Below are 22,526 nucleotides of genomic sequence, written 5' to 3'. Positions count from 1 at the left end.
GCTTGAAAAAGTTAAACTTGAGCCTACAGTAACATTACAAGATATATCACATATATAATGTACTGGAACCACCTAAATAAATAGAGAATAATTCTCATGAATACAAACAATCACAATAATCATGTTATGTATATTGAAATAACAAGTAACTATAATAACTATAATCTTCTATTACTAATTTTCTTTAACAATCTTGAATCTCAACACCAATATCCTTCACTTTCATCTTCACTCTTTCATTTCATCAATGCTGCTAATATGAACAGTAATTGGCGTCGAAGCTTGTTCCTTGATCTTCTAGTTAACCATATTTCCGTGAAGCTTCATCCTTTTCCTCTCACCATGATCGTTATCACAAAATAAATGTTGATTATCACTATTCCTCTTGCTGCATTTATGCGATCTTGGTGGCAAATACTTTGATAAGTCAATATTGTGAGGAGATGAAATAGGTGGCGGAGGAATACCCTTGTTATCTTTTTTGTGTATTCTCATGTGTCCATTCAAAGCCTTTTTGGACGGAAAATATTTACTGCAAACATGACATGCATGTTTCTCTTTCTCAGAATTGGTATTGTCGGATGGATTCCCTCTTAAAGATTGTGTGTGTTTATCATCATAACACCAAGATGGATATTGAAAAGAACAATATGGAATACTTTTCTTCCTCGTGACCAGCTAACAACAGTATAGTAAAAAAAGAAATCAATGAGTGTTAAAAAAAGAAAGAGATTACGTGGAGATGATGATTAACGCAGTGAGGGAAAAACAGGTACAAGATGAAGAAAATAAATGCTCTATTATATTGTGTTATTTGGAGTGGAGAGTTGTTTGTTATATCTTAATGAATCCTAAGACACAGTCAAAACAAATAATCAAATCAAATCTTTGTGTTTCAATATCGGCTCTTAAAAAAGATTCAAAATAAAGTTTTATTTTTTATTAGCACTTGATAATCTAAAAATAATTTATTCAAAATTAGATGACAACAATAAAACTAAAATATATTGAATCAACTCTATATATCTAAAGTATAAGTTACTTTATACCTGCAAATTAATATATTACTTTTACATCAATTATTTGTATTATAATATTTTATTGGGTTAATAGTCATTCACCCCCCTTCCATATAGGCGAGTTTTGATTTTCCCCTCTTTAAAATTTTTTTTTTGGATTACCCCCTATAATTTTCGGGCACCCCCTAAGCGTGTAAAAACCAAGGGGTAAATCAAAAAAATATATTTTATAGGAGGTAATTTTTCCTCTTAGGGGAAAAAGACTTAAAGTTTTAAAAATTTTAAAATTATAGGGGGATAATTCAATTTTTTTTAAAGGGGGAAAATCAAAACTCGCCTATATGGCAGGGGATGAATGACTATTAACCCTATTTTATTTTAGACTATCATCAATTTCAGTTTTTCAACCGTCAATGCTATAAAAGATAATTTTCAATAGACTTTTGAGTTAATTATCCCCATAAAGAAAGGAGTTGATAACATGTCATCATGAGTTAATTAACTTCATTTATCACTATTCTTCTCCTCAAAATAATATGCTTTTACTTAACTTTCTAAATTAAAATTTCACATCATAGATATTTATGCAATTAATAATCTATCTCTACTTAACTTTCCTATATTAGAGAATTAAGGTAGCGAATCATAAGTCTATAATAAGAAGGATATTGATTTATGAATTGACACTCGTCTGAAATATAAAATTAAATATTTAGATTTAGTATTGCACGTTGATATTCAGTTTATGCAAATTACTAAGGTTAATTAAATTATTCATGAAATCAGTTGAATCATTTCTCACAACTTATTTATTTTGTCTTCACAAATTTTTGAATTCATTTTGAAGATCAGCGTGTTATTTGATAATGCTATTGTTGATGAACTCATTTGGACATGATTTACAAATGGTAGTCTATCTTTAAGAGATGCTTACGACTATACCAAGAGAAATCACACTAAGCCTTCTTGGATTAGAGGATTAAATATCGTACATATGTGTTGGGTAAGCATATGAATCGTTTCAAGGTTGCTTTCGTCCATTTGTTTCCTTAAAATTGCCGAAAAATGATTTGTAAAAGTAGACAGTTGGGCAGAAAATCCCTCCCATGGGGGTTGGGTGTTTCGACCCAGCTTATTAACGGTCGGTCCCTGTAACACCTTAGACTACTTTCAGGATTACCGACTGACTCCACAAACCAACACGGGTCTTTTCAGCATGCTTTGACCTCACTCCCACGCTTTCCAGGAAACTCCCCAGAAGGTCACTCATCCCAATACTACTCAAAGTCAAGCACGCTTAACTGTGGAGTTCTTATGGAACAGACTACCAAATAGAAGATGCTTCTTGTTGGTATAGGAAGTACCAATCAATCTTTATAAGGTTTCCTTCAACTATGCAGTATGTTTCCTACATAGCCTCTGAATCCCTCTCATTCGGATGTGACGAACACTCCTCGCCATCTTTGGCCACGAGTGTTACATGCGGTGCAACCACCCTCTGCACTCTTTGGCCTCGGGTGTTACAGTCCCGACCCTTGTAATGCTGAAAATATAGTCTCAGGTGGATCAGCAAACGTTAACGTACTATTATGTAAGACTTTCCATTATGGAAGTTGGCATGTCATATGGTTGTTCGCGACTACTCATTGGCATTATAAATTCATGTGCATAAGGCCTAATATTACTAGTCCCCACTGTAACACCCCTTTTCTAACCCCAAATTAAATAAACATTCACAGAGTATTGACATGCATATAATAAAAAGGGCGTCACATGTTGTTTTCAGCACAATGAAAACTCAAAACAAACATACCAAACATGCACTAATCATCTTGTAACACAATTTGATACCTCATGTTTTCATAAATTATGCACATCACACGTGGAATAATAAACATCAAGAAATTTCAATGAATATATCCCATACTATATTCATCTACCAATTATAAATAACATAACCAACTATGCTATTTGAAATTCCAAATATCTAAGCAACATAGCCTTTAAACAACATATCCAAATTATCGTATCAAGTACAAATAATATAGCAATATTCAAACATAAGCACAAGTTCAAATAAGATTCCCCCAAGTGTTGCATGATCAGAGCATATGACTCGCTACCTAATCAAACAACAAACTCAGAAGCTCCTCAGCTAAATCCTCGGACAAGCTCACTACTCGTCGGAACCTGCACGATGTCACAATGAACATCATTCAAACAGATGGGTGAGAATTCACATCATAATGAATACATACAATATGACAATGAATATAGCATACAATAGCATTATCACATCCGCATACTTCATAATTGAACGAGTTCCACCATTATTGCATACAATATCATTCTCAATTATCACACAATGCAATCACATCGATTCAAAATAATCACATAGCACACAATGTGACTCGAATATAATGAATGTGGCTCAATGCATGTGGTACCATATGTGAACCCGAAGTTTCACCGCTTTCCGATTCCATATCCAGAATCCAAGCCACGCTTCCGATCCGGACAAGACCAAAGCCATCATTGTGAACCCAAAGTTTTACCGCCTATGTTTCAAAGCCACCTATTGTGAACCCAAAGTTTCACCGCCTATGTTTCAAAGCCAATCATTGTGAACCCAAAGTTTCACCACCTATATTTCAAATCCTACCATGCATGCATGTACAATTATCACTAAACATATGCAATTAAGATTATCATACAATCTTAACATACCGCATACCACAATAATTCACACAATGAATAATCCACTAATTGTGTACAACACACATGTCAAATATCAATCACAACAATGTACAACAACTAGCATATATTCAATCACACTCATTATGAATATCATACCACATATCATGCCACAATTGTCATTCATCATTTATACACTCATAGAACACATAACGATAATTACATGGTTTTCACACAACAACACCATAATTAATTCATCAAGTGCTAACCAATCTTATCATATCATAAAGAATGTCAAATTAGCTTGCTAAGGCTTCGAACGACACATAAAATGGAGTTACGAATCCAAAGTTATGACATTTAGAAGTTTCAAAAAATTATGCATAACAGGGTTCGCTTAGCGGCCTCCCATCGTGCTTCCCCTGACGTAAAACAGAAAGGTTCAGTTTTCGCAATCTCACTTAGCGGGCCAAGTTCACTTAGCAGACTCGCGATTTCTTAAATTTTCTCCCAAACTTCGTTTAGCGGCTAAGAACTCAGTTCTGCGAAATGGGTACTTCCACCCCTCTAAACCACTTACAAACAACGATATATGGTAAAAACAACCGGTATTTAGCACATACTACCAACAATTTATACCAAAACATGTTCAAGCATTAGATTTCATGGATTTCTACTCAACCCTAACATTTTGAAAATTATGAAATAGAGAGATGAACACATATCATAATACTACATATTGCATAAGTATATAAACAAGATAATGAGGATTCTCCCCCTTACTTGATTCAAAACTCCTTCCTCTTCAAGATTCTACACAATCCTCTTCTCTTCTCTTCTTTCTCTACTCTCTTTGATTCCTCTTATTCTACCCAAGCCAAAGTTATGAAAATGAGAATGACCTAATTCTCTCTTACTATCTCTTTTTCTTAATTTGGGCTTAACTTAAATATTGTCCAACATTCTTATTTCCCTAATTAGGCCCAATAACATATTATCTCATTAATAACTCTATTAAACCAAATAGCACAAATACACATATAATTAAATATTTCAAATAATCATTATACCACATAATAATAAATTAAAATAAATAATTAATAAAAATTGGGATGTTACACCCACTAGTCTTGGGGTCACTAGTTGACCTTGCGTTTGAATGAGGGATAATATTGGTCCATTTTGAGCGTTTGACGGTGTCTACGTCGTACTCATTTTAGAGGGAATTGCCTTGGTCACAGTCGTTGCAGGCTTATTTTCCTCGGTCGAATGGGGGTTGTTCTATATTTTTATTTAGTGGATTAACCATCCTTCTAACATACTTCCTTGTTGGTATTGGTTCGTTATTTCTGGCCACCCTACCACTTCTCAATCACATGAAATAAAGTTTGAGAGGAAGATATATGCATGGCTAAAAAAACAATTTTCAACACCAAAACCAAACAATTCCAATGTAGATTTGAGATATCAATATTACCATTGCAAAAAATTATTTACAAGAGTTGTCAAGCAATCCAACCCTACAAACCCTACGTTTGATGTTTATCCTTGCACTTCTCTTTCCTTGATCCGGGTTTGATCAAGTTACCCAACAAAAACCAATAGATTCATTGTCACACATTACTCCTTTGTAAGAAACCATTATTCTTCAAAAATTCCACTCGATCGAATCCAAATTATGAGTTTTTGTCACCCAAGATTACGAATTAATTCACCGTCTCACGCTACTCCTTTGTAAGAACCACCTGTTCTTCAAAGCTCTTTACTCGATTGAATCCTATTGTATAACTATTATCAAAAACCCTTAAATCAACACCTTGATCTTGGAGTAAAAACCCTCACAATTTTATAATGAAGACCCCTATGATTCTCAACCCAATATTAAGTTACAAACAACCTAAATTGAATGTTATTAACCAAGTCTAGATGGCACCCAAACAATGAATTATTATGAATACTTTGTTTGTGTGTATGCATAGAGGTTGAAGATGATGAGAAATATTATGTATTTATAGTTCCATCAAATTGAAAATGATGCATGTATGGTATATTTACAGTGGTGCAAGTTGGAGGTAAAAGGGAAACCTAAAAATGTGAAAAAGAATGCAAATTTTTCTAAAAAATAGCAACATGTGTCACACATGTAAGTCATATGTCGACCTGTATTAATGCATGTTTCGACCTGTATCAGGTTATGTGTCGACTTATTCAAACAGAAGCTACACGCTTTAAAACTATAACACATGTGTCGACCTGAAAATCGTATGTGTCGACACATAAAAGTAATTTCTTCAGTATGTGTCGACCTAAAATGTTATATGTATGGACCCATGTAAACAGAAGCTACAGGCTTTAATACTGAAGTACATGTGTCGACCTATACCCTGTATGTGTCGACATGTACACTTGCTTTTTGAGCAAAAACTAATTTTTCAAGCATGAAACCTATTTTTGATTCTATGTAATCCATTTTTGATGCATGGTATCTTTTTTCAAATATGTTTTGGATGCAATCTAAGATCCCTAATGCATAGGAACACATAAAGACTTTGAGATACCATTTAATGTACATAAATGCTTAGGTTTTCCAAAGTTTTTACATCCTGCAAAACATCTAATTGTTAATTGCACTCACACAGACATATCATTAATGAATTGAGGTTCCCTTACTTTCAATTTTATATCCTTCACTTCATGTTCCATATAAATGTGACCATCAAGCTTTCTTACATAAGAATATCCAGCAAAATCATATGCATCATCATCATCATTACCTAAGTGAAACTTTTTTGGATCTATTTCAACAATTCTAGTCCAAGCCCTATAACTTCCTATTTCACAACCCTAACCCTTCACCAAGTTATGAATTTCAAACATAGTCCATTTCTAAATGTTTTTCCCGAATACTATGGTTTGAACCCCACCTATGTAGAACCAGTTCTTGTTGTTGTCCCTTACAAATTCACCTCCAATGTAAAAAAACTACATTAACCTCCATGACTTAATAAGGAAAAACAAAAGAAATACTGAGATCGAAAACCTAACCTCAAACATTACAATCACTACAGAGAGTATTGCATTCAATAAATATTATAGTCACTATAGAAAATTTTGCATTCAATAAACATTATAGTCACTAAAGAAATATAGTTCAAAAAAACTAACCTCAAACATTGCTCTTCCTTCGTCTTCCTTATTTGTCTCCTTCGTCTTCCTCCATCTTCCTTTTTCATCTTCGTTCGCTTTCATTCGTCTTCCTTCTTCGTCTTCATCTGTCTTCATATTCGTATTCCTTACTTTGTCTTCCTTCCACCCATGTATCTGTTTATCCTCCACAGTCACTGCAATTGGGGAAACCCTAAATTTTAAAGGGGTAAAAGACAATTTTAGCTAATTACAATATGACATGTCAACATAAATAAAGCAAAAATCAAATAAAAAGCCATCTAGATGGTCAACTAAGAAAATATCAAAATTCTATAATCAATTGGTCAATAAAGTGGTTAAACAAACAAAATCTTTACATTACGAAGGAGAAATCAATTTTTTTTAAGGATAAACCAAATGTCACTCACTTTGCTGATATTTTTGTATATTTAACCCTAAACATATATTGAACTTATTAATTATCTACATTAAAAATGCTATTTTAATTATTGGATGCATAGTCTGCCCATTTTACTGAGTGTTGTAAATAACATCAAAGACCTTTGTAGAACATTCATTTGGACTGGAAAATCTTATAAGAGTATGAAAAGCCATATGTTCTGGTATACTGTGTGCAACCCAAGAAACATGGAGGTCTTAACATTTTCAATCTAGAAGTGTGGAATAAGGTAACCATTTTAAAGTGCATATGGAATCTTTGTAGAAAATCTGACAATCTATGGGTCAAATGGGTCCGCGTGCACTATTTTAAAGGCAAGGATGTTATGGAATTCACCCTAGGTACAACTAGCTTTTGAGTTATTAAGATAATTATGAACCTGAGGGAGACTATCAGAGTTGTTCCAAATATTTAGAGGCAATTACTTGATAACCAAATGTTCAGAATGAAGTCTCTCTATGAAGATATAATTGAAGATGAGCATAAAGTTCAATGGAGATATCTAATTACGGGTAACAAAGCCAAACCAAGAGCTATCCATATTACTTGGCTTGCTTGTCACGACAAGCTTAGTATTAAAGACAAACTGATGAAGTTTGGGATGATTAATAAGTGGCTTTACAGCCTCTATAAAACGGATGATGAAACATTAGACCACATGGTTTTTAACTACATGGTGTTTTAGAGAATCTGAAAATAGGTCATTGATTGGTTGGAAATGCCACATGGTCCAAAGCATTGGCAGGAGGAATTGAGGTGGACCTTGGAAAGAATAAAGCATAAAGGTTGGAGGACTAATATGCTGAAACTTGCCCTCACAGAAACCATCTATGAAGTGTGGAGCTATCGAAATGACATTATGTTTGGAAAGAATAGACAGAATAATACTAATACTTGAGATATAACTATATACATAGTGAAATTGATGTTATAGCCAGTGGCGGAGCCAGATAAAAAAATTTGGGAGGGCCGTTAACGTAAAATAAAGATTATAAATAAAATATAAATAATATTTTAAATAAAACATTAAATTTAAATAAATATAAAGTCTTGTAACTGTTTGTCAATGGTAGTGAAAAAGATTTCAACTTTAAAGTAATGTTGAATTATGACATGATTCTCTTCAAGGCGGGAGCGTCCAAATCTTGTTGTTGAGGGGACATCATTAAGATCAGGAATCTCAATACCATGCTTTTCACAAAAATATATCACTTTAGTAAACAATATATCCCAACCATTTTCTCTCAAACCTTGAATAAGATGTTTTGTTGAACGAACCAAGTTCATAGCATTAACTAAATCTTGATTTTTTTTGTAAAGCTTGACAAAGCATATCTATTATTCCCATTATTTATTTCATCAAGTGCTAAATAAATATAAAATCAAATGCCTTCAAGTAATTGTAACAACTATCTGCATCCCCACATGTAGCATAACTTCCTCTATCTTTTGCAATTTTTTTTAAAACTGAACAAGTTTCTTCATACATGTTTATCAAGCTAGAAATAGAATCGTAATGTGATCCCCAATGAGTATCTCCAGCTCGTTTCAATGTGCCAACTTGATTTGCACCTTTACCAGTTACAATTTCATCAATCTCTAACAAATAAGAAATTTATTATAATTGGGCAGCTTGTAACTCATCATGGCACTTTGTAGAAGAAAAAACAACATTTACAATAAAGATCAGTTTCTCAAAAAATTTATGAACAGGTTTTACTTCTCTTTATGATGTAACTAATGCAAGTTGCAATCGATGAGCAAAACAAAGAACATAGTATGCATAAGGACAATCCTTCATAAAGAGGGCTTGTAAACCACTCCATTCTCCTCTCATATTGCTAGCACCATCATACCCTTGGCCACGAATGTTAGAAACATCAAGGTTATGTCGAGAAAGTATATCACATATTGCTTCCTTAAGAGTTAAAGATGTGGTGTCTTTAAGATGTGCCACATCAAAAAATATCTCTTGTATTAAACCAACTTTATCAACAATTCTTAATACAAGAGCCATTTGTTCCTTTTTTGACTCATCACGAGCTTCATCAACAACGATACAAAATTTGGAATCACCAATTTCCTCACGAATACTCTTTTTTACCCTACTAGAAAGAATTTGCAAGAGCTCTTTTTGAATTTGATGTGAAGTATACTTGTAATTTTGTGGAGCATTTTCCAACATAACTTTTGCAATTTCATCATTGTAGAATGCTAAAAGTTTCAATAACTCAAGAAAGTTACCTTGATTTCTTGATTTGCTAGTTTCATCGTGACCCCTAAAAGCACAAGCTTATAGTATTAACCAACGAACAATGTCAATTGAAGTCTTGAGTTGTAACCGATTATTGATTGTTTGACTTGAACTTTGCACTTGAATAACATTTCTAATATGACCATCTTGATTCAACAAGTCTTGACAAGCTTTCAATGATTCCTTAAGAGTTAAAGATGTGGTGTCTTTAAGATGTGCCACATCAAAAAATCTCTCTTGTATTAAACCAACTTTATCAACAATTCTTAATACAAGAGTCATTTGTTCATTTTTTGATTCATCACGAGCTTCATCAACAACGATACAAAATTTGGAATCACCAATTTCCTCACGAATACTCTTTTTCACCCTACTAGACAGAATTTTCAAGAGCTCTTTTTGAATTTGATGTGAAGTATATTTGCAATTTTGTGGAGCATTTTCCAACACAACTTTTACAATTTCATCATTGTAGGATGCTAAAAGTTTCAATAACTCAAGAAAGTTATCTTGATTTCTTGATTTGCTAGTTTCATCGTGACCCCTAAAAGCACAAGCTTGTAGTGTTAATCAATGAACAGTGTCAATTGAAGTCTTGAGTTGTAATCGATTATTGATTGTTTGACTTGAACTTTGCACTTGAATAACATTTCTAATATGACCATCTTGATTTAACAAGTCTTGACAAGCTTTCATAGCATTGTTGTGTGGTGAGCAAGGATCCTTCCCTATGTGTTTAAGAAAGGAACAATGTTTTTCATTCCTAACTTTCTTCCAATTTCTAAAACCCACAGAAATAAAGACATGTAATCTGGGACATCCACTTATTTTTTTGCTAAAAAGGTAACATGGTAAGCAATATGCGGCATCTTCGGATGGTGAATATTCTAACCATGATGGAAAGATGCTAAACCAAGTATGTTGAAACCTTCTTGGATGATCCTCGTTACCGGACAAAGGATAGTTTTCTAAATGAATTTGACATGGACCCCATTTTAGATAAGCTATTCGTATTGCATCCACTTGATTTGGTGGATATTGCGAAATCGGAGGACGCTTTCCAGGATCGCGGTCCAAAGAATTTTCAAAACCATGATGCTCTTCAATTGTTGGATTCTCAATAACTGTTTCAGATTCGGATGTCGGGATTATAATTTCTTCATCTCTCTCTTCTCTTTCAATTTCACATGCTTTCCTTTTGAAAAAAGAATCAATTTTCCTATTATTCATCTTTACTTTTCCTATAATATAAGATCAGATCAATAAATCAATTTAGAGAACATAGAAATTAAAAGAGAAAAAATTAATAAACTTAAATAATCAACTTTGATCCGTTTTCAAATACCGGTAACTTCACTATTATAAATTATCAGCAACAATGATTAAATAAACTCTATTACAGTGTATAACTATATTTGTAAATTACGGTGTTATGAATTGACTTAATAAACCTCATATAGATCATTATTGATTAATGATTTAATGTGTTGTTCATCTAATTTAACACATCAAAGAAGAAAAACCCTAAAAATCTCAAAAACACAAATCAAGCAATCACTTTAATTTGTTACATTTTATAAAAGAAGAATGAATAAAGCTTTTTACCTGTTAGATGCCAATAACTTTAATCTGTTCCGTTTCTGGTGCCGGTAGCAAATGCATATGAAAAGAAACGAATGGTAGAAATTTTTTACCTAATCTGTATTTTAACCTAATTGTGAATGAGAAAGAAAAGATAAAAATTAATTTTAATTTAATATAAGAATATTTTAGTAATTTAAAATATATGAAATAAAAAAAATAAAAAGTTGAGGGGTGGCCGTGGCCTTCCCACGTCCCCCAATTCCGCCACTGGTTATAGCTTGTGTCTTTTAATCGTTCTAAAGGGATGGATCATTTGATCACCTTATAGACTTGTTTTTTAAATTAATATATATTTCTTGATTAAAAAAAACTATTTTAATTATAAAGTTATTTCAAACCGTGTCTCCCACCTATTGACCAGAGAAAATGAAGGAAAATATATAGACTACTACAATGTTCAATAACTGTAATATGCAGGAAAATTAGAAGATTATTAGAAGATTAATATCATTGATTTGTTTCAATATTAAGTAGAAAACCTATATGTTGAAAACCTATTAATGATACGCTCAACAATAAAATTGGCAAAAATGCTATTCTTACACCAATTCTTACACCTACACCGTATGTACGGACGACACTGTTCATGTACGGATGACACTGTTCATGTACGGACGAATACTATTCATGTACGGACGAATACTATTCATGTACGGACATTTATTTTTAATACCTGAAAGTGCATTAACCAACTTCATTACTGCATTAACCAAATTTTTACACTGCATTAACCAAGTTTGATGACTGCTAAAAATTAATTTTAATACCTGAATGTTGCATTAACCAACTTTATTACTGCATTAACCAAGTTTTTACACAGCATTAACCAAGTTTGGTGACTGCTAAAAATTATTTTTAATAGCTGTATGTTACATTAACCAACTTCAGTACTGCATTAACCAAGTTTTTACACTGCATTAACCAAATACGGTGAACAGTGTTTGGTGTAAGTATTTGGTGTAATAAATGGTGTAAGAATAGCAATACTCTAAAATTGGTGGCAGGGAGAATGTCACATTTGTAGGCACATTTTAGTTAAGAATACCTTAAGTATATTTGTGTTCTATTTAATATATAATTTTGGTAGCAAAAGGGACTCGGTCCCACCGACAATATTCAATTTGTCCATATTTTTTGCATCAAAGTTGTATGCTCATATTTTAAGACTAACTAGTCAGAGACCCGTGCTTCCGCACGGGTGATTTTTTCCCTGGTGTACTATTTTTGTAATGATATGAATAATATAAATAAAAGGAGTTATAAGCAATATGCATAATTAAAAGGAATTGTTTTATTTGAATCGAGTTAGAGTTTTATTGATTGCTCTGTTATACTCCCAATTCTTTGAAAACCTAATATCCATAGGAATCGTTTTGAAATTTGAAAATAAATACTTTAGTTTTCAAATAAAAGTCATTATTGTTTAAAATAAAATAGGCATTGTATTGAAATTGGCCCTTAAGATTAAACATTATTATCTTATTCATGTGCTAATTTTGTGTGTAATAAAGAACCATATAAAAAAGGACATGTGAGTTGGAGAAAAAATAAAATTTTAACAAATGCAAATGTAAAATTTTAAATATAAATGAAAAATATGAAATAATTTACTTAATTGTAAATTTAACAATAATTATATAGAAAACAATGATCCACAAAAAAATGTTTAAGATAGGTTAAGAACACAATAGCAAAATTGGGTCAGGTAATTTAATAATTGACGGTCCAACAACAATTAAAAGAAAATGATATACTCCACTATGGTTTAATTATAAATGAAAAATGATCATATAAATTCAATTATATTAAATAATCATATAAAAAATACTATAAGATGGAGATAATAAAAATAAAATATTAACATTTAAAAATAAAAATTATCTCTCAATTAATAGTAATTGTTGATTAAAATAAAATAGCTACTATGTTGATAATGACCCGTGAAATAAAAAAATAATTTGATGCGATATAAAATATATTTAAAAACAAATGTAAAATAAACAATAATCATGGAAATTTAATTGTATTAAATAATGATAAAAAATCGTGAGATGGAGAAAAAAATAAAAATAAAGATATTATCTCTCAAATAAAGACAATGATTGATTAAAATAAAATAGACATTATGTTGATAGTGACCCGTGAGATAATAAATAAATAAATAAATAGAGAAAAAAATTAAAATTAAAGTAAGAAAGTGTGAAAAAATGTGAGAGAAATTTGAAATTTTAATTAAGATAGAGAAAATGTGTAATGATCGATTAAAAAAAATTAAATATTGAGTTGATAATGGCCCGTGAAATAATTAAATATTTTTGGGAATAATAATTAAATGATCGATTATTAATATTTTTTGCGATAATAGATAAATGTTGAAAAATTAAAATGAAAGTATGGAAAAATGAAATGCGAAAGAAATTTGAAATTTTTAGTAAGATTAAAATTTAAAAATAGATTATTAATATTTTTTGTGATATTAAATAAATTAAGAAAAATTAAAATGAAAGTAAGAAAGTGTGGGAAAATGAAATGTAAAAGAAATTTAAATATGACTTCCATCATCCATAGCTTACATGTGATGTCATCATTCATGCAATAAAGTTGTAGGGAAAATGTTATTTAATTCGGACCAATGAAAAGCTAACACTTGGGGCATCCATTCAATAAAGTTGAAAGAGTGAATACTTAATTTGCTAGTTACAAAAATGACCTTTTATTAGTGCAAATAAATTTTGGTGAAAGGGTAATTTAGGCAATTTGGTCAATCTATTATTAATGAATAGATAGTAGATGTTATTTTTCCTTTACACCAATATTTACATAAATTATCAATTTATATATGAATAGTATTTTTTTAAATAAAATAATATTATTTATAATTTTTTAAAAAATTATTTTTTAACACGAATATAAAATTAGTCATTAATCAATTTTATTATTCTATTAACTAAAAAATAAATGTTATTAACTCTATGTATATTTATAATTTATGAATCAAATTTACTATTTTATTAATCAATAAATTATCGACATTAAAATATAAATATAATAATCAGTTTTTACCCTTTATTAACCAATTATATTTTATATATTTCATAATTTATTATCAGAACTTTGACTAATGACAAATTTTATATTTGTGTTATAAAAATAATTTTAAAAATAAAATATTTTTTATAAATATTATTATTATATTTAAAAAACAATATTCACTATATAAATTAGTGTGAAAAGTATTTATTTAAGTATTGGTATACAACGTGAGTGCAAAATTAATATTACTCTATCTTTTAATATATTTATCCCGTCTATTTCTTTTCATTTTTGCGGGATTTTATGCATGTAAACTTGTATATACAATTTTATAATTTTTAACCTTAGAAAATTCAATGCTCACGAATCACAGATCCGTTCTACCGCGTGATTACATTTTTTTTAGAATAGGTTAAGATAGGGATGTTCAAAACTAAATCGACCTAATAAAAAATCGCAGAACCAAATTGAACCAAATTGAAACCGCGAAAAATCGCATTTGAATCGGATGTGTTTGAGTCATTTTCTAACATAACCGTGCAGTTCAGTTTGGTTTGCGATTTGTATTTTATAAACCGAACCAAACCAAACCACATTATGTTATAAAATCTTACTAACTATATATATATATATATATATATATATATATATATATATATATATATATATATATATATATATATATAATTTTTTAGAGAAATCAACTATTATGTGTATATTTTATCATATACCAAAATATTTATTTTATATTATATATCATCAAAAAACAAAATATTATTCATTTATAAATACTATTTTGATAAAATATATTTTATCGGATTATTTGTATAATATTTATTTACAAATGTAATTTCATATATATCATTCTTTAGACCTAAGATAAAATTGTAAGCCGCATTTTTATATATTAAACTATAAATTTATTTTGACAATCAAACACTTTTTTATGGTAATGTATGAACTATTAAATACAAAAAAATATTTTCCCCTATATATGTATGACTCAATAATTAAAAAAAAATCGAATCAACTCAAATCACATTAATTTGGTTTTTTTTTTTTTTTGTGTAAGCAAGATTCAATTAAACGGAGAACTAAATATTCTCAAAATCTGATTACACAGAAAACGGGAAAAACCCGCCAAAAAAAGAATGTGATTACACATTAATTTGGTTTGGTTTGATTTTAATTTTAAAAGCTAACTGAATCAAACCAAACCGTACGTTTTTTCTCTTATGATCCAGATGATTTTTAACGTCAAAACCGACAAAACGGCATCGTGAGCACCCTTGGTTAAAGTTTTAAAACCATAATACTCTTAAATATGTACATCCCATTCTTTATTTTGGGGAGTTTTTGTAAAACATACCTAAATGTAATGGAAATGAATCTTTGTAACTCCTGATCCTAATTTATGTATTGGCCAATTGATCTGAACTAATTGTACTTTCCCATACATGTTTGTGGGTACTAGGTTTATTAATGAAAAGTCATCTTTACTTTTGCATAAAAAAGACAAACCAGTAAATATAAATGCATATTTAAGAAGATACATGTGGGTGCATATAACTTTTTGGCTTAATTTGGTCTCCAATTATCCATTTTTTAGGTTTTGGTCCCTTTATTTTAAAATCTGAAATTTTAGTCCTTTTATTTTAGTTTTTTTTTAGGATTTTGATCCCCATACAAACTCGAAGGCAATTTTTAATGAAATAGAACTCACATTGATGACATGTTCATCATAAATCTTAAATAAAATTAATTTTTTTAATGCTAAACTGACACTGACAAATCATCATTATGAGTGTTATTTCATTTAAAATTACCTTCGAATTTGCAGGGGGACCAAAATCCTCAAAAGACTAAAATATAGAGACTAAAATTCCAAATTTTAAAATAGGGGGACAAAAACAAAAAAATAAATAATAGGAGGACTAAAAATGCAATTAAGTCTTTTGGCATCTAAATAATATGCTATGAGAAATAATAGTGACAAAAGGTGATTCCATTTTAGAGTATTTATAATTATGCTATATAGAAATACATCATCATGCATGTTCAATAATAAAACAATTATTTTTACTGTATAGAGAGAAACATACTTGTATAGATTTTATTGGAATTTTTACATTGGTTAGATTGATGGTCAAAACTACTTTAAGTGTGGTTGGTTATGTGATAAAAAAATTGATTTTGAATAAATTGGTTATGTAAAATTGATTTTGGATAAAAAAAGTTAAAATTAAAGTAATTAATGTCTGAAGCAATTTTTGTAAAAGTGAGTTGAACAATAAATTCAATTGTAAAAATCACGTTTAATCAAAAGCTATAAATTATAGTTTCAAGTATAATCAATTTTGAAAAACACAATCAATTCTACTCGAAATCAACCAAACATGTCAAAATCAATTCTAAACATCCATAATCAATTCTAAATTTCTCAATGGAGAAACCAAACATAAACTAAATAAATTAGTTAACATAAAAAAAATCTCTGACAATTAACCTACTTTTATATTATTTGGCTTAATACTGTCTTAGTTCTTTAATTTAATTTTTTTTAATCCTTCAATTAAAAAACATTATAAATTAGTCATTTCAATTCATTTTATTATTCTATTTCATCTCTTTCATTAATTTTTGACAAAAAAAAATATTAAATTCCAATACCATAAATCTATAACAACCCTCAAAGTCCAAATACAAATTAAATAAACTAATAAAGTTACCACACGGTTTTTTAACTAGTTAATACGGTAAATCAGTCTAGTTACCCCATAGTTTTTTTAACTAATTAGCTGGTAATCCAGTAAAGTTACCTAAGATAACACTCATGAAAACACAAATCAATTGTTTTTAGAAAACAAGTCGTTGCCACCACCTCCCTACATTAATATATAAATTCATGTTCCACGCTTACGTAAACAATTCATTTTTCCACAAATCGTCCCAATATTATACAATAAAACCATCGCCGCCAGCTCATCCATCTCAATCCTCCTCATCTCACTCATCACCTCCCCATTCTGTCACCATCTCAATTTCATCAAACAAACACTTTGTTGTATTTCAATAAATTTCAATTGTATTGTATATCGTACTAATTTGTTGTGATTTCATAAAATGGGAGAATTCAAAGAGAAATTAGTAACCCTATACAAGAGCAGATGGTTTGTTTTTGTGGGAGCAATGTGGTTGCAATCGTGGGCGGGTATAGGGTACTTGTTCGGGAGTATTTCGCCGGTGATTAAGAGTTCGCTTGGGTATAATCAGAAGCAGCTTGCTATGTTGGGTGTGGCGAAAGACCTTGGGGATTGTGTTGGGTTTGTGACGGGGATTTTGTGTGAGGTTTTGCCTATTTGGGGAGCTTTGCTTGTTGGGGCTTCGTTGAATTTTGTTGGGTATGGTTGGGTTTGGTTGATTGTTACTGGCCAGGCTCCTTCTCTTCCTTTGTGGGCTGTGAGTATTTTTATATGCTTTTATTTTTTGGTCAAGTTTTATGGTCAAGTAGGCTTGTGGCTAAGGTGTTTGAATTTACACGGTTATCAACTCAGTTGGCTTATTGGAACTAACTTTTAGTTTTGAATATATTGTTTGTTTCATGTTTGACTTTTTTTACTGTTACTTTCATTGAAAAGATGGCATTTTCCTCTGAATTGAATTTAATTGATTTTGTTGTTTCATGCATTGATCCTCAAATTAGTTGTGTTTATTATTATTGTACATACTCTAATATGCTGTACAATTAATGCAATTTTGAATTGTTCCGTTTTTGTTTCTTTTTCTTCCTTCTTTGTTGAGTAGCAATGAGTTTTTGTGTGGCTGATTTTTGAGTATTTTCATTTGAATTGGTGACACTGTGATTTTGTTGATGCTTCAAAATAGAACTTTTGTTAAAATCATGGTGGCACACATCGCGATTATGTGAAACTCGTTGTCTGTTCAAACAAGGTTTAGGTATAGGCTATGTTCGAGTATCTTAAAATGAACGGAATGAGATGGAAAAGAATGAAGCGGAATGAAGATTCCGTTCCATCGTAAACCAATTACTTTTTTTGATTTTGATTTATCATTATGGGTTGGGGTAGCACCTATAGTAAATAAGATGGTAAGAAATAGACATAGGTGGTTTGTGCATGTACAGAGAAGATCTGTATATTATGTGGTAAGGAGAATATATCAAATGGAGAGAGGAAGACATAGAAAGAATATAAGAAAAGTTATTAAAAAAGATCTCGAGATTAACGATTTGGATAGAGATATGATCATGAATAAATATTATGGTGAAAGTTGATCCCTGTAGCCGAGGGAACCGATCCCTCTGATAAGGCTTGGCTGTTGTTTATCATATGGGTTTTATGTCCACCTAAATCTACCATTTATGAAATGTAACTTTTTCAATAAAGAAACTTTTGAACCTTAATACCTGGAATAAAGGGATGTTTTGTTTCTTCAATATGGAAAAGAAGGGACTTTAAATCTAAAAGTGACAGGAAGGATCCTTTACAGCCAAATCCTCTTAAATGAATATTCTATTTCTCTTTTACTGAATTTTTGCTTTTCCCATCAGTTTGTTTTCATCTTTATTTTCCCCCCTCTTTTTTTATGGAATCTCTTCATCTGTAGATTCCTGTTTATGCTTACTTTAATTTGACAGTTTCACATTATTATACCAATGTAGTGGTTTACATCATACTTTTGAAAAAGTTAAAAAAAATGGCATGTTGAAACAATATGTATCTTAAGCTGACCAAAACCTTTAATAATTAATTGGTTGTTGGCTTTATCTGTCAGCTGTCTCCCATGTGAGCATGTGAAATGATGCAAAATCTTGGTCACAAGATAGATAATTATTCTTCTTTTGGATTATTCTAGGATGCCTCTCTTGTGTTTTTTTTTGGTAACTGCAATTGGGAAATTGATTATGCAATAAATTTTAATGAGTTATGTCTTGATCAGTTTTCAAGATTCCTTTAGAAAGGTTTGTTTTAATATGTCACACTTGTCAACATTGTACCTAAAAGTTGCATCTAGGATCTATTTAAAATTTGGACTCTAGTAGTGACCTCATTTTAAAATTGAAGATGTGAAAATTTTTTGGGGAAGGCTTGTGGTGAAGGCATGGCTTGCTGATTTTGGTTTTGACTGAAGATCTAGTTTGGTGGTTGGTCCAAAAACTCAAAATAAAGATCGAGTTTATTTGACCTTATCTAGTTATCTGCTTTGAAACACTAGCATAGGCATGGACACTAGACATGACATTGATACCGGCACTAGAAATTGCTAATAATTTAAGAAAAGGGAAGTTATTGAATGTCATACACATGTTAGTGTCGTGTCGGTGTCACACACTGAATACACCTTCAACCGGAGGTGTTGGTGCTACCCAGATTATGCCTGGTACCGACATCTTATATTTGACGTCTCTTTAGGACCATAAGTTAGTTAATATCCATCACTTTCGGGAAAATGGAATCATCATAAGATACTAAGCATTTTAACTATATTAAGAGGCGTCTTTTGATATTTATTTACCTTGCTGTCCAAGTTATCTGATTAGTTGTTATTGTATGCAGGTCTGTATTCTTATATTTATTGGAACAAACGGTGAAACCTACTTCAACACAGTTTCATTGGTGTCTTGTGTACAAAATTTCCCGAAAAGCCGAGGTCCTGTCGTCGGTATTCTAAAGGGCTTTGCTGGTTTGAGTGGTGCAATATTGACACAGATATATGTACTTGTACATTCCCCTGATCATGCATCACTAATATTTATGGTTGCTGTTGGTCCATCTATGGTAGCAATTTGTCTTATGTTCATTGTTAGACCGGTTGGAGGTCACAAACAAGTGCGTCCGTCCGACGGAAAATCATTCACATTTGTCTATAGTGTATGTCTCTTGTTGGCAGTTTATATGATGGGAGTTATGATTGTTCAAGATGTAGTTGATGTGAGTGAAACTGTTATCACAATTTTGACTAGTATCCTCTTTCTGATTCTCGTCACCCCAATTGTAGTTCCTCTGTCGTTGGCATTCGGACCAGATGAAAAACCTCTAGAGGAAGAAGCTCTTCTAGAACCACAAGGACATTCTCAACTCGATTCTGATGAAGTAATATTAAGTGAGTTGGAAGATGAGAAGCCTAAGGATATGGACTTGCTCCCTGCGTTGGAAAGGCAGAAACGTATTGCGCAATTACAATCTAGATTACTACAAGCAGCTGCAGAAGGAGCTGTTAGGGTTAAGAGGAGGAGAGGACCACATAGAGGAGAAGATTTTACGTTGATGCAAGCTTTGATTAAAGCAGATTTTTGGCTTCTTTTTATTTCCATGGTCTTAGGTTCTGGATCTGGTTTGACCGTCATTGATAATCTCGGTCAGATGAGTCAATCTCTAGGTTATGACAATGCACATATATTTGTCTCCATGATCAGTATTTGGAACTTTCTTGGACGCATTGGAGGCGGCTACATATCCGAGCTTGTTGTCAAGTAAAAATTCAGTTCATACTCTTATTAAATATTTATATCTTGTTTGGTTCCATGCTAACAATTTTTGTTACATAAATCTCAGTTTGAAACAAGAACTTATCTAAACATGGCCATAATCTTTTCAGGGATCATACATATCCAAGACCAGCTGCATTGGCTGCATTTCAACTAGTAATGACTGTTGGTCATCTTTTCATTGGTATGGGATGGCCAGGTTCGATGTACGTTGGTACTTTACTCGTTGGACTTGGTTATGGCGCACATTGGGCGATTGTTCCAGCTACAGCCTCTGAATTATTTGGCTTGAGAAACTTTGGTGCATTATACAATTTCCTCACACTAGCAAACCCTGTTGGAACTCTTGTCTTCTCTAGTCTCATTGCTAGCAGAATCTATGATCGGGAAGCCGAAAAACAAGCTCATGGCGGCCAACACTTGAATTTAGGATCGATTGTCGCTCGGGCTCTTAATAATAGCAGTGAGCTAAGTTGTGAAGGTTACATATGCTTCTTCATGACTTCATGTATCATGGCAGGATTATGCGTTCTTGCAACTGGTTTAAGCATGTTTCTTGTGTACCGAACAAGGATTGTTTATGCAAGTTTGTATGGAAAATCTTCTATGAGAAACCTTCTATAATTTGAGATTTTTGGACCAAGTATTTTGGTGTCCATTATTATAACTTTGAAATCAAAGAAAGATTGAAGATGTAGAAGCAAGAATATGAATATGTTGAGAGTATGAAAACCAAGTGGATTTGCTAGCTACTTCCTCATGATTGAGTGGAAAACCAAATGGATTTGCTAGCTACTTCCTCGTGATTGTGTGTATTTTTGTAAGTTATTTTCAATGATATTATACAATAAATTAAGAAATAGTAATTATTATATGAATTTTAAAAGATATGTTTTTCTCTTTCTATTGAAGATCGATACATAGTCGAAATTGCAATTTTTTAAAATTGTGTATTTCAAAAATGATTTTTATAAAATAGCTTCAAAATTAAGTGATTTTTTATAATTTAATTCATTAATAAAATTTTTTATTTGAAGTTTTTATTATGAAAAATTTATTTGTAAATTTTTTTTACATAAAATTATATAATATTATAAAAATTATTTTAAAAAAAAATCAAAATAAATACGCGATTTGTTTTACAATAACGATTAAAGACAAACGTCACGATAATTAAAAACTATTGCAATTGACAAAGATTCAATTTATCATTTTTCAATTTGTCCCTTTTCAAAATCCTTTATTTATGATTATTTCTAAGAGCCTTAGAGGCATCTCCAATGGAGATTGGTTATTGTCTAGGTGGAGGCTTTAGTTCATCTTTTAAGTTTTTAACCAATAGAAAAAATTTAGGTGGAGTTCTTGTTGCATATATATTGGTGTCAGTTGTCTATTGAAGTAACACAAAAAACAAGTTGTTTATGATTAGAAAAATAATATAACTTGTTCAAATGTTATGAGAAAAGAAGGGAAAAAAAATCAGATTTTGTGGGGTCAGTTAAGAGATCAAATTTAAGGGATCAAACAGTGGAATAAAATTATTGTAGATTGCTAAAAAAATGATGTGGCACATGAAGCCACTTAAAATATGCTAAGAGACCAATTTAAAAAATATTGCATTGGAGATGCTCTTAGTGCAATAGTGTTTATGACTCTCATGAAGGGACTACTATTTATACACATTTTCATTTTATTTGCATAATACCTTTACAAAAGCATGCATTCATGTTACTTGAATAACAAGTATCTTTTTTTTTTTGTATTTTT

General features: G+C 31.0%; 1 protein-coding gene and 1 pseudogene across 1 annotated transcript; one reads left to right on the top strand and one right to left on the bottom strand.

The window, feature by feature from the left end:
* Positions 1-297: 297 nt before the first annotated feature.
* LOC131639494 (uncharacterized) lies at positions 298-11,030 on the bottom strand (annotated as a pseudogene).
* A 6,104-nt stretch (positions 11,031-17,134) lies between these two features.
* LOC131639485 (protein NUCLEAR FUSION DEFECTIVE 4-like) lies at positions 17,135-21,645 on the top strand. Its single transcript, XM_058909977.1, has 3 exons — positions 17,135-17,710; positions 19,828-20,744; positions 20,870-21,645. The coding sequence occupies exons 1-3, from the start codon at positions 17,375-17,377 to the stop codon at positions 21,381-21,383; spliced, it is 1,767 nt and encodes a 588-aa protein (XP_058765960.1). The 5' UTR covers positions 17,135-17,374; the 3' UTR covers positions 21,384-21,645.
* Positions 21,646-22,526: the final 881 nt, after the last annotated feature.

Source organism: Vicia villosa, unplaced genomic scaffold (genome assembly GCF_029867415.1).
Source record: "Vicia villosa cultivar HV-30 ecotype Madison, WI unplaced genomic scaffold, Vvil1.0 ctg.002659F_1_1, whole genome shotgun sequence".
Lineage (NCBI taxonomy): Eukaryota > Viridiplantae > Streptophyta > Magnoliopsida > Fabales > Fabaceae > Vicia > Vicia villosa.
Note: the sequence above shows the minus strand (reverse complement) of the source record. Positions and strands in the feature narration are given on the sequence as shown.

What these genes read in the sequence shown, in the direction of transcription:
- LOC131639485 (XM_058909977.1), top strand. Translation starts at nt 17,375, where the DNA reads ATGGGAGAATTCAAAGAGAAATTAGTAACCCTATACAAGAGCAGATGG. An exon ending in CTTCTCTTCCTTTGTGGGCT is followed by an intron (nt 17,711 to 19,827) that starts GTGAGTATTTTT and finishes TATTGTATGCAG; the next exon opens with GTCTGTATTCTTATATTTAT. An exon ending in ATATCCGAGCTTGTTGTCAA is followed by an intron (nt 20,745 to 20,869) that starts GTAAAAATTCAG and finishes TAATCTTTTCAG; the next exon opens with GGATCATACATATCCAAGAC.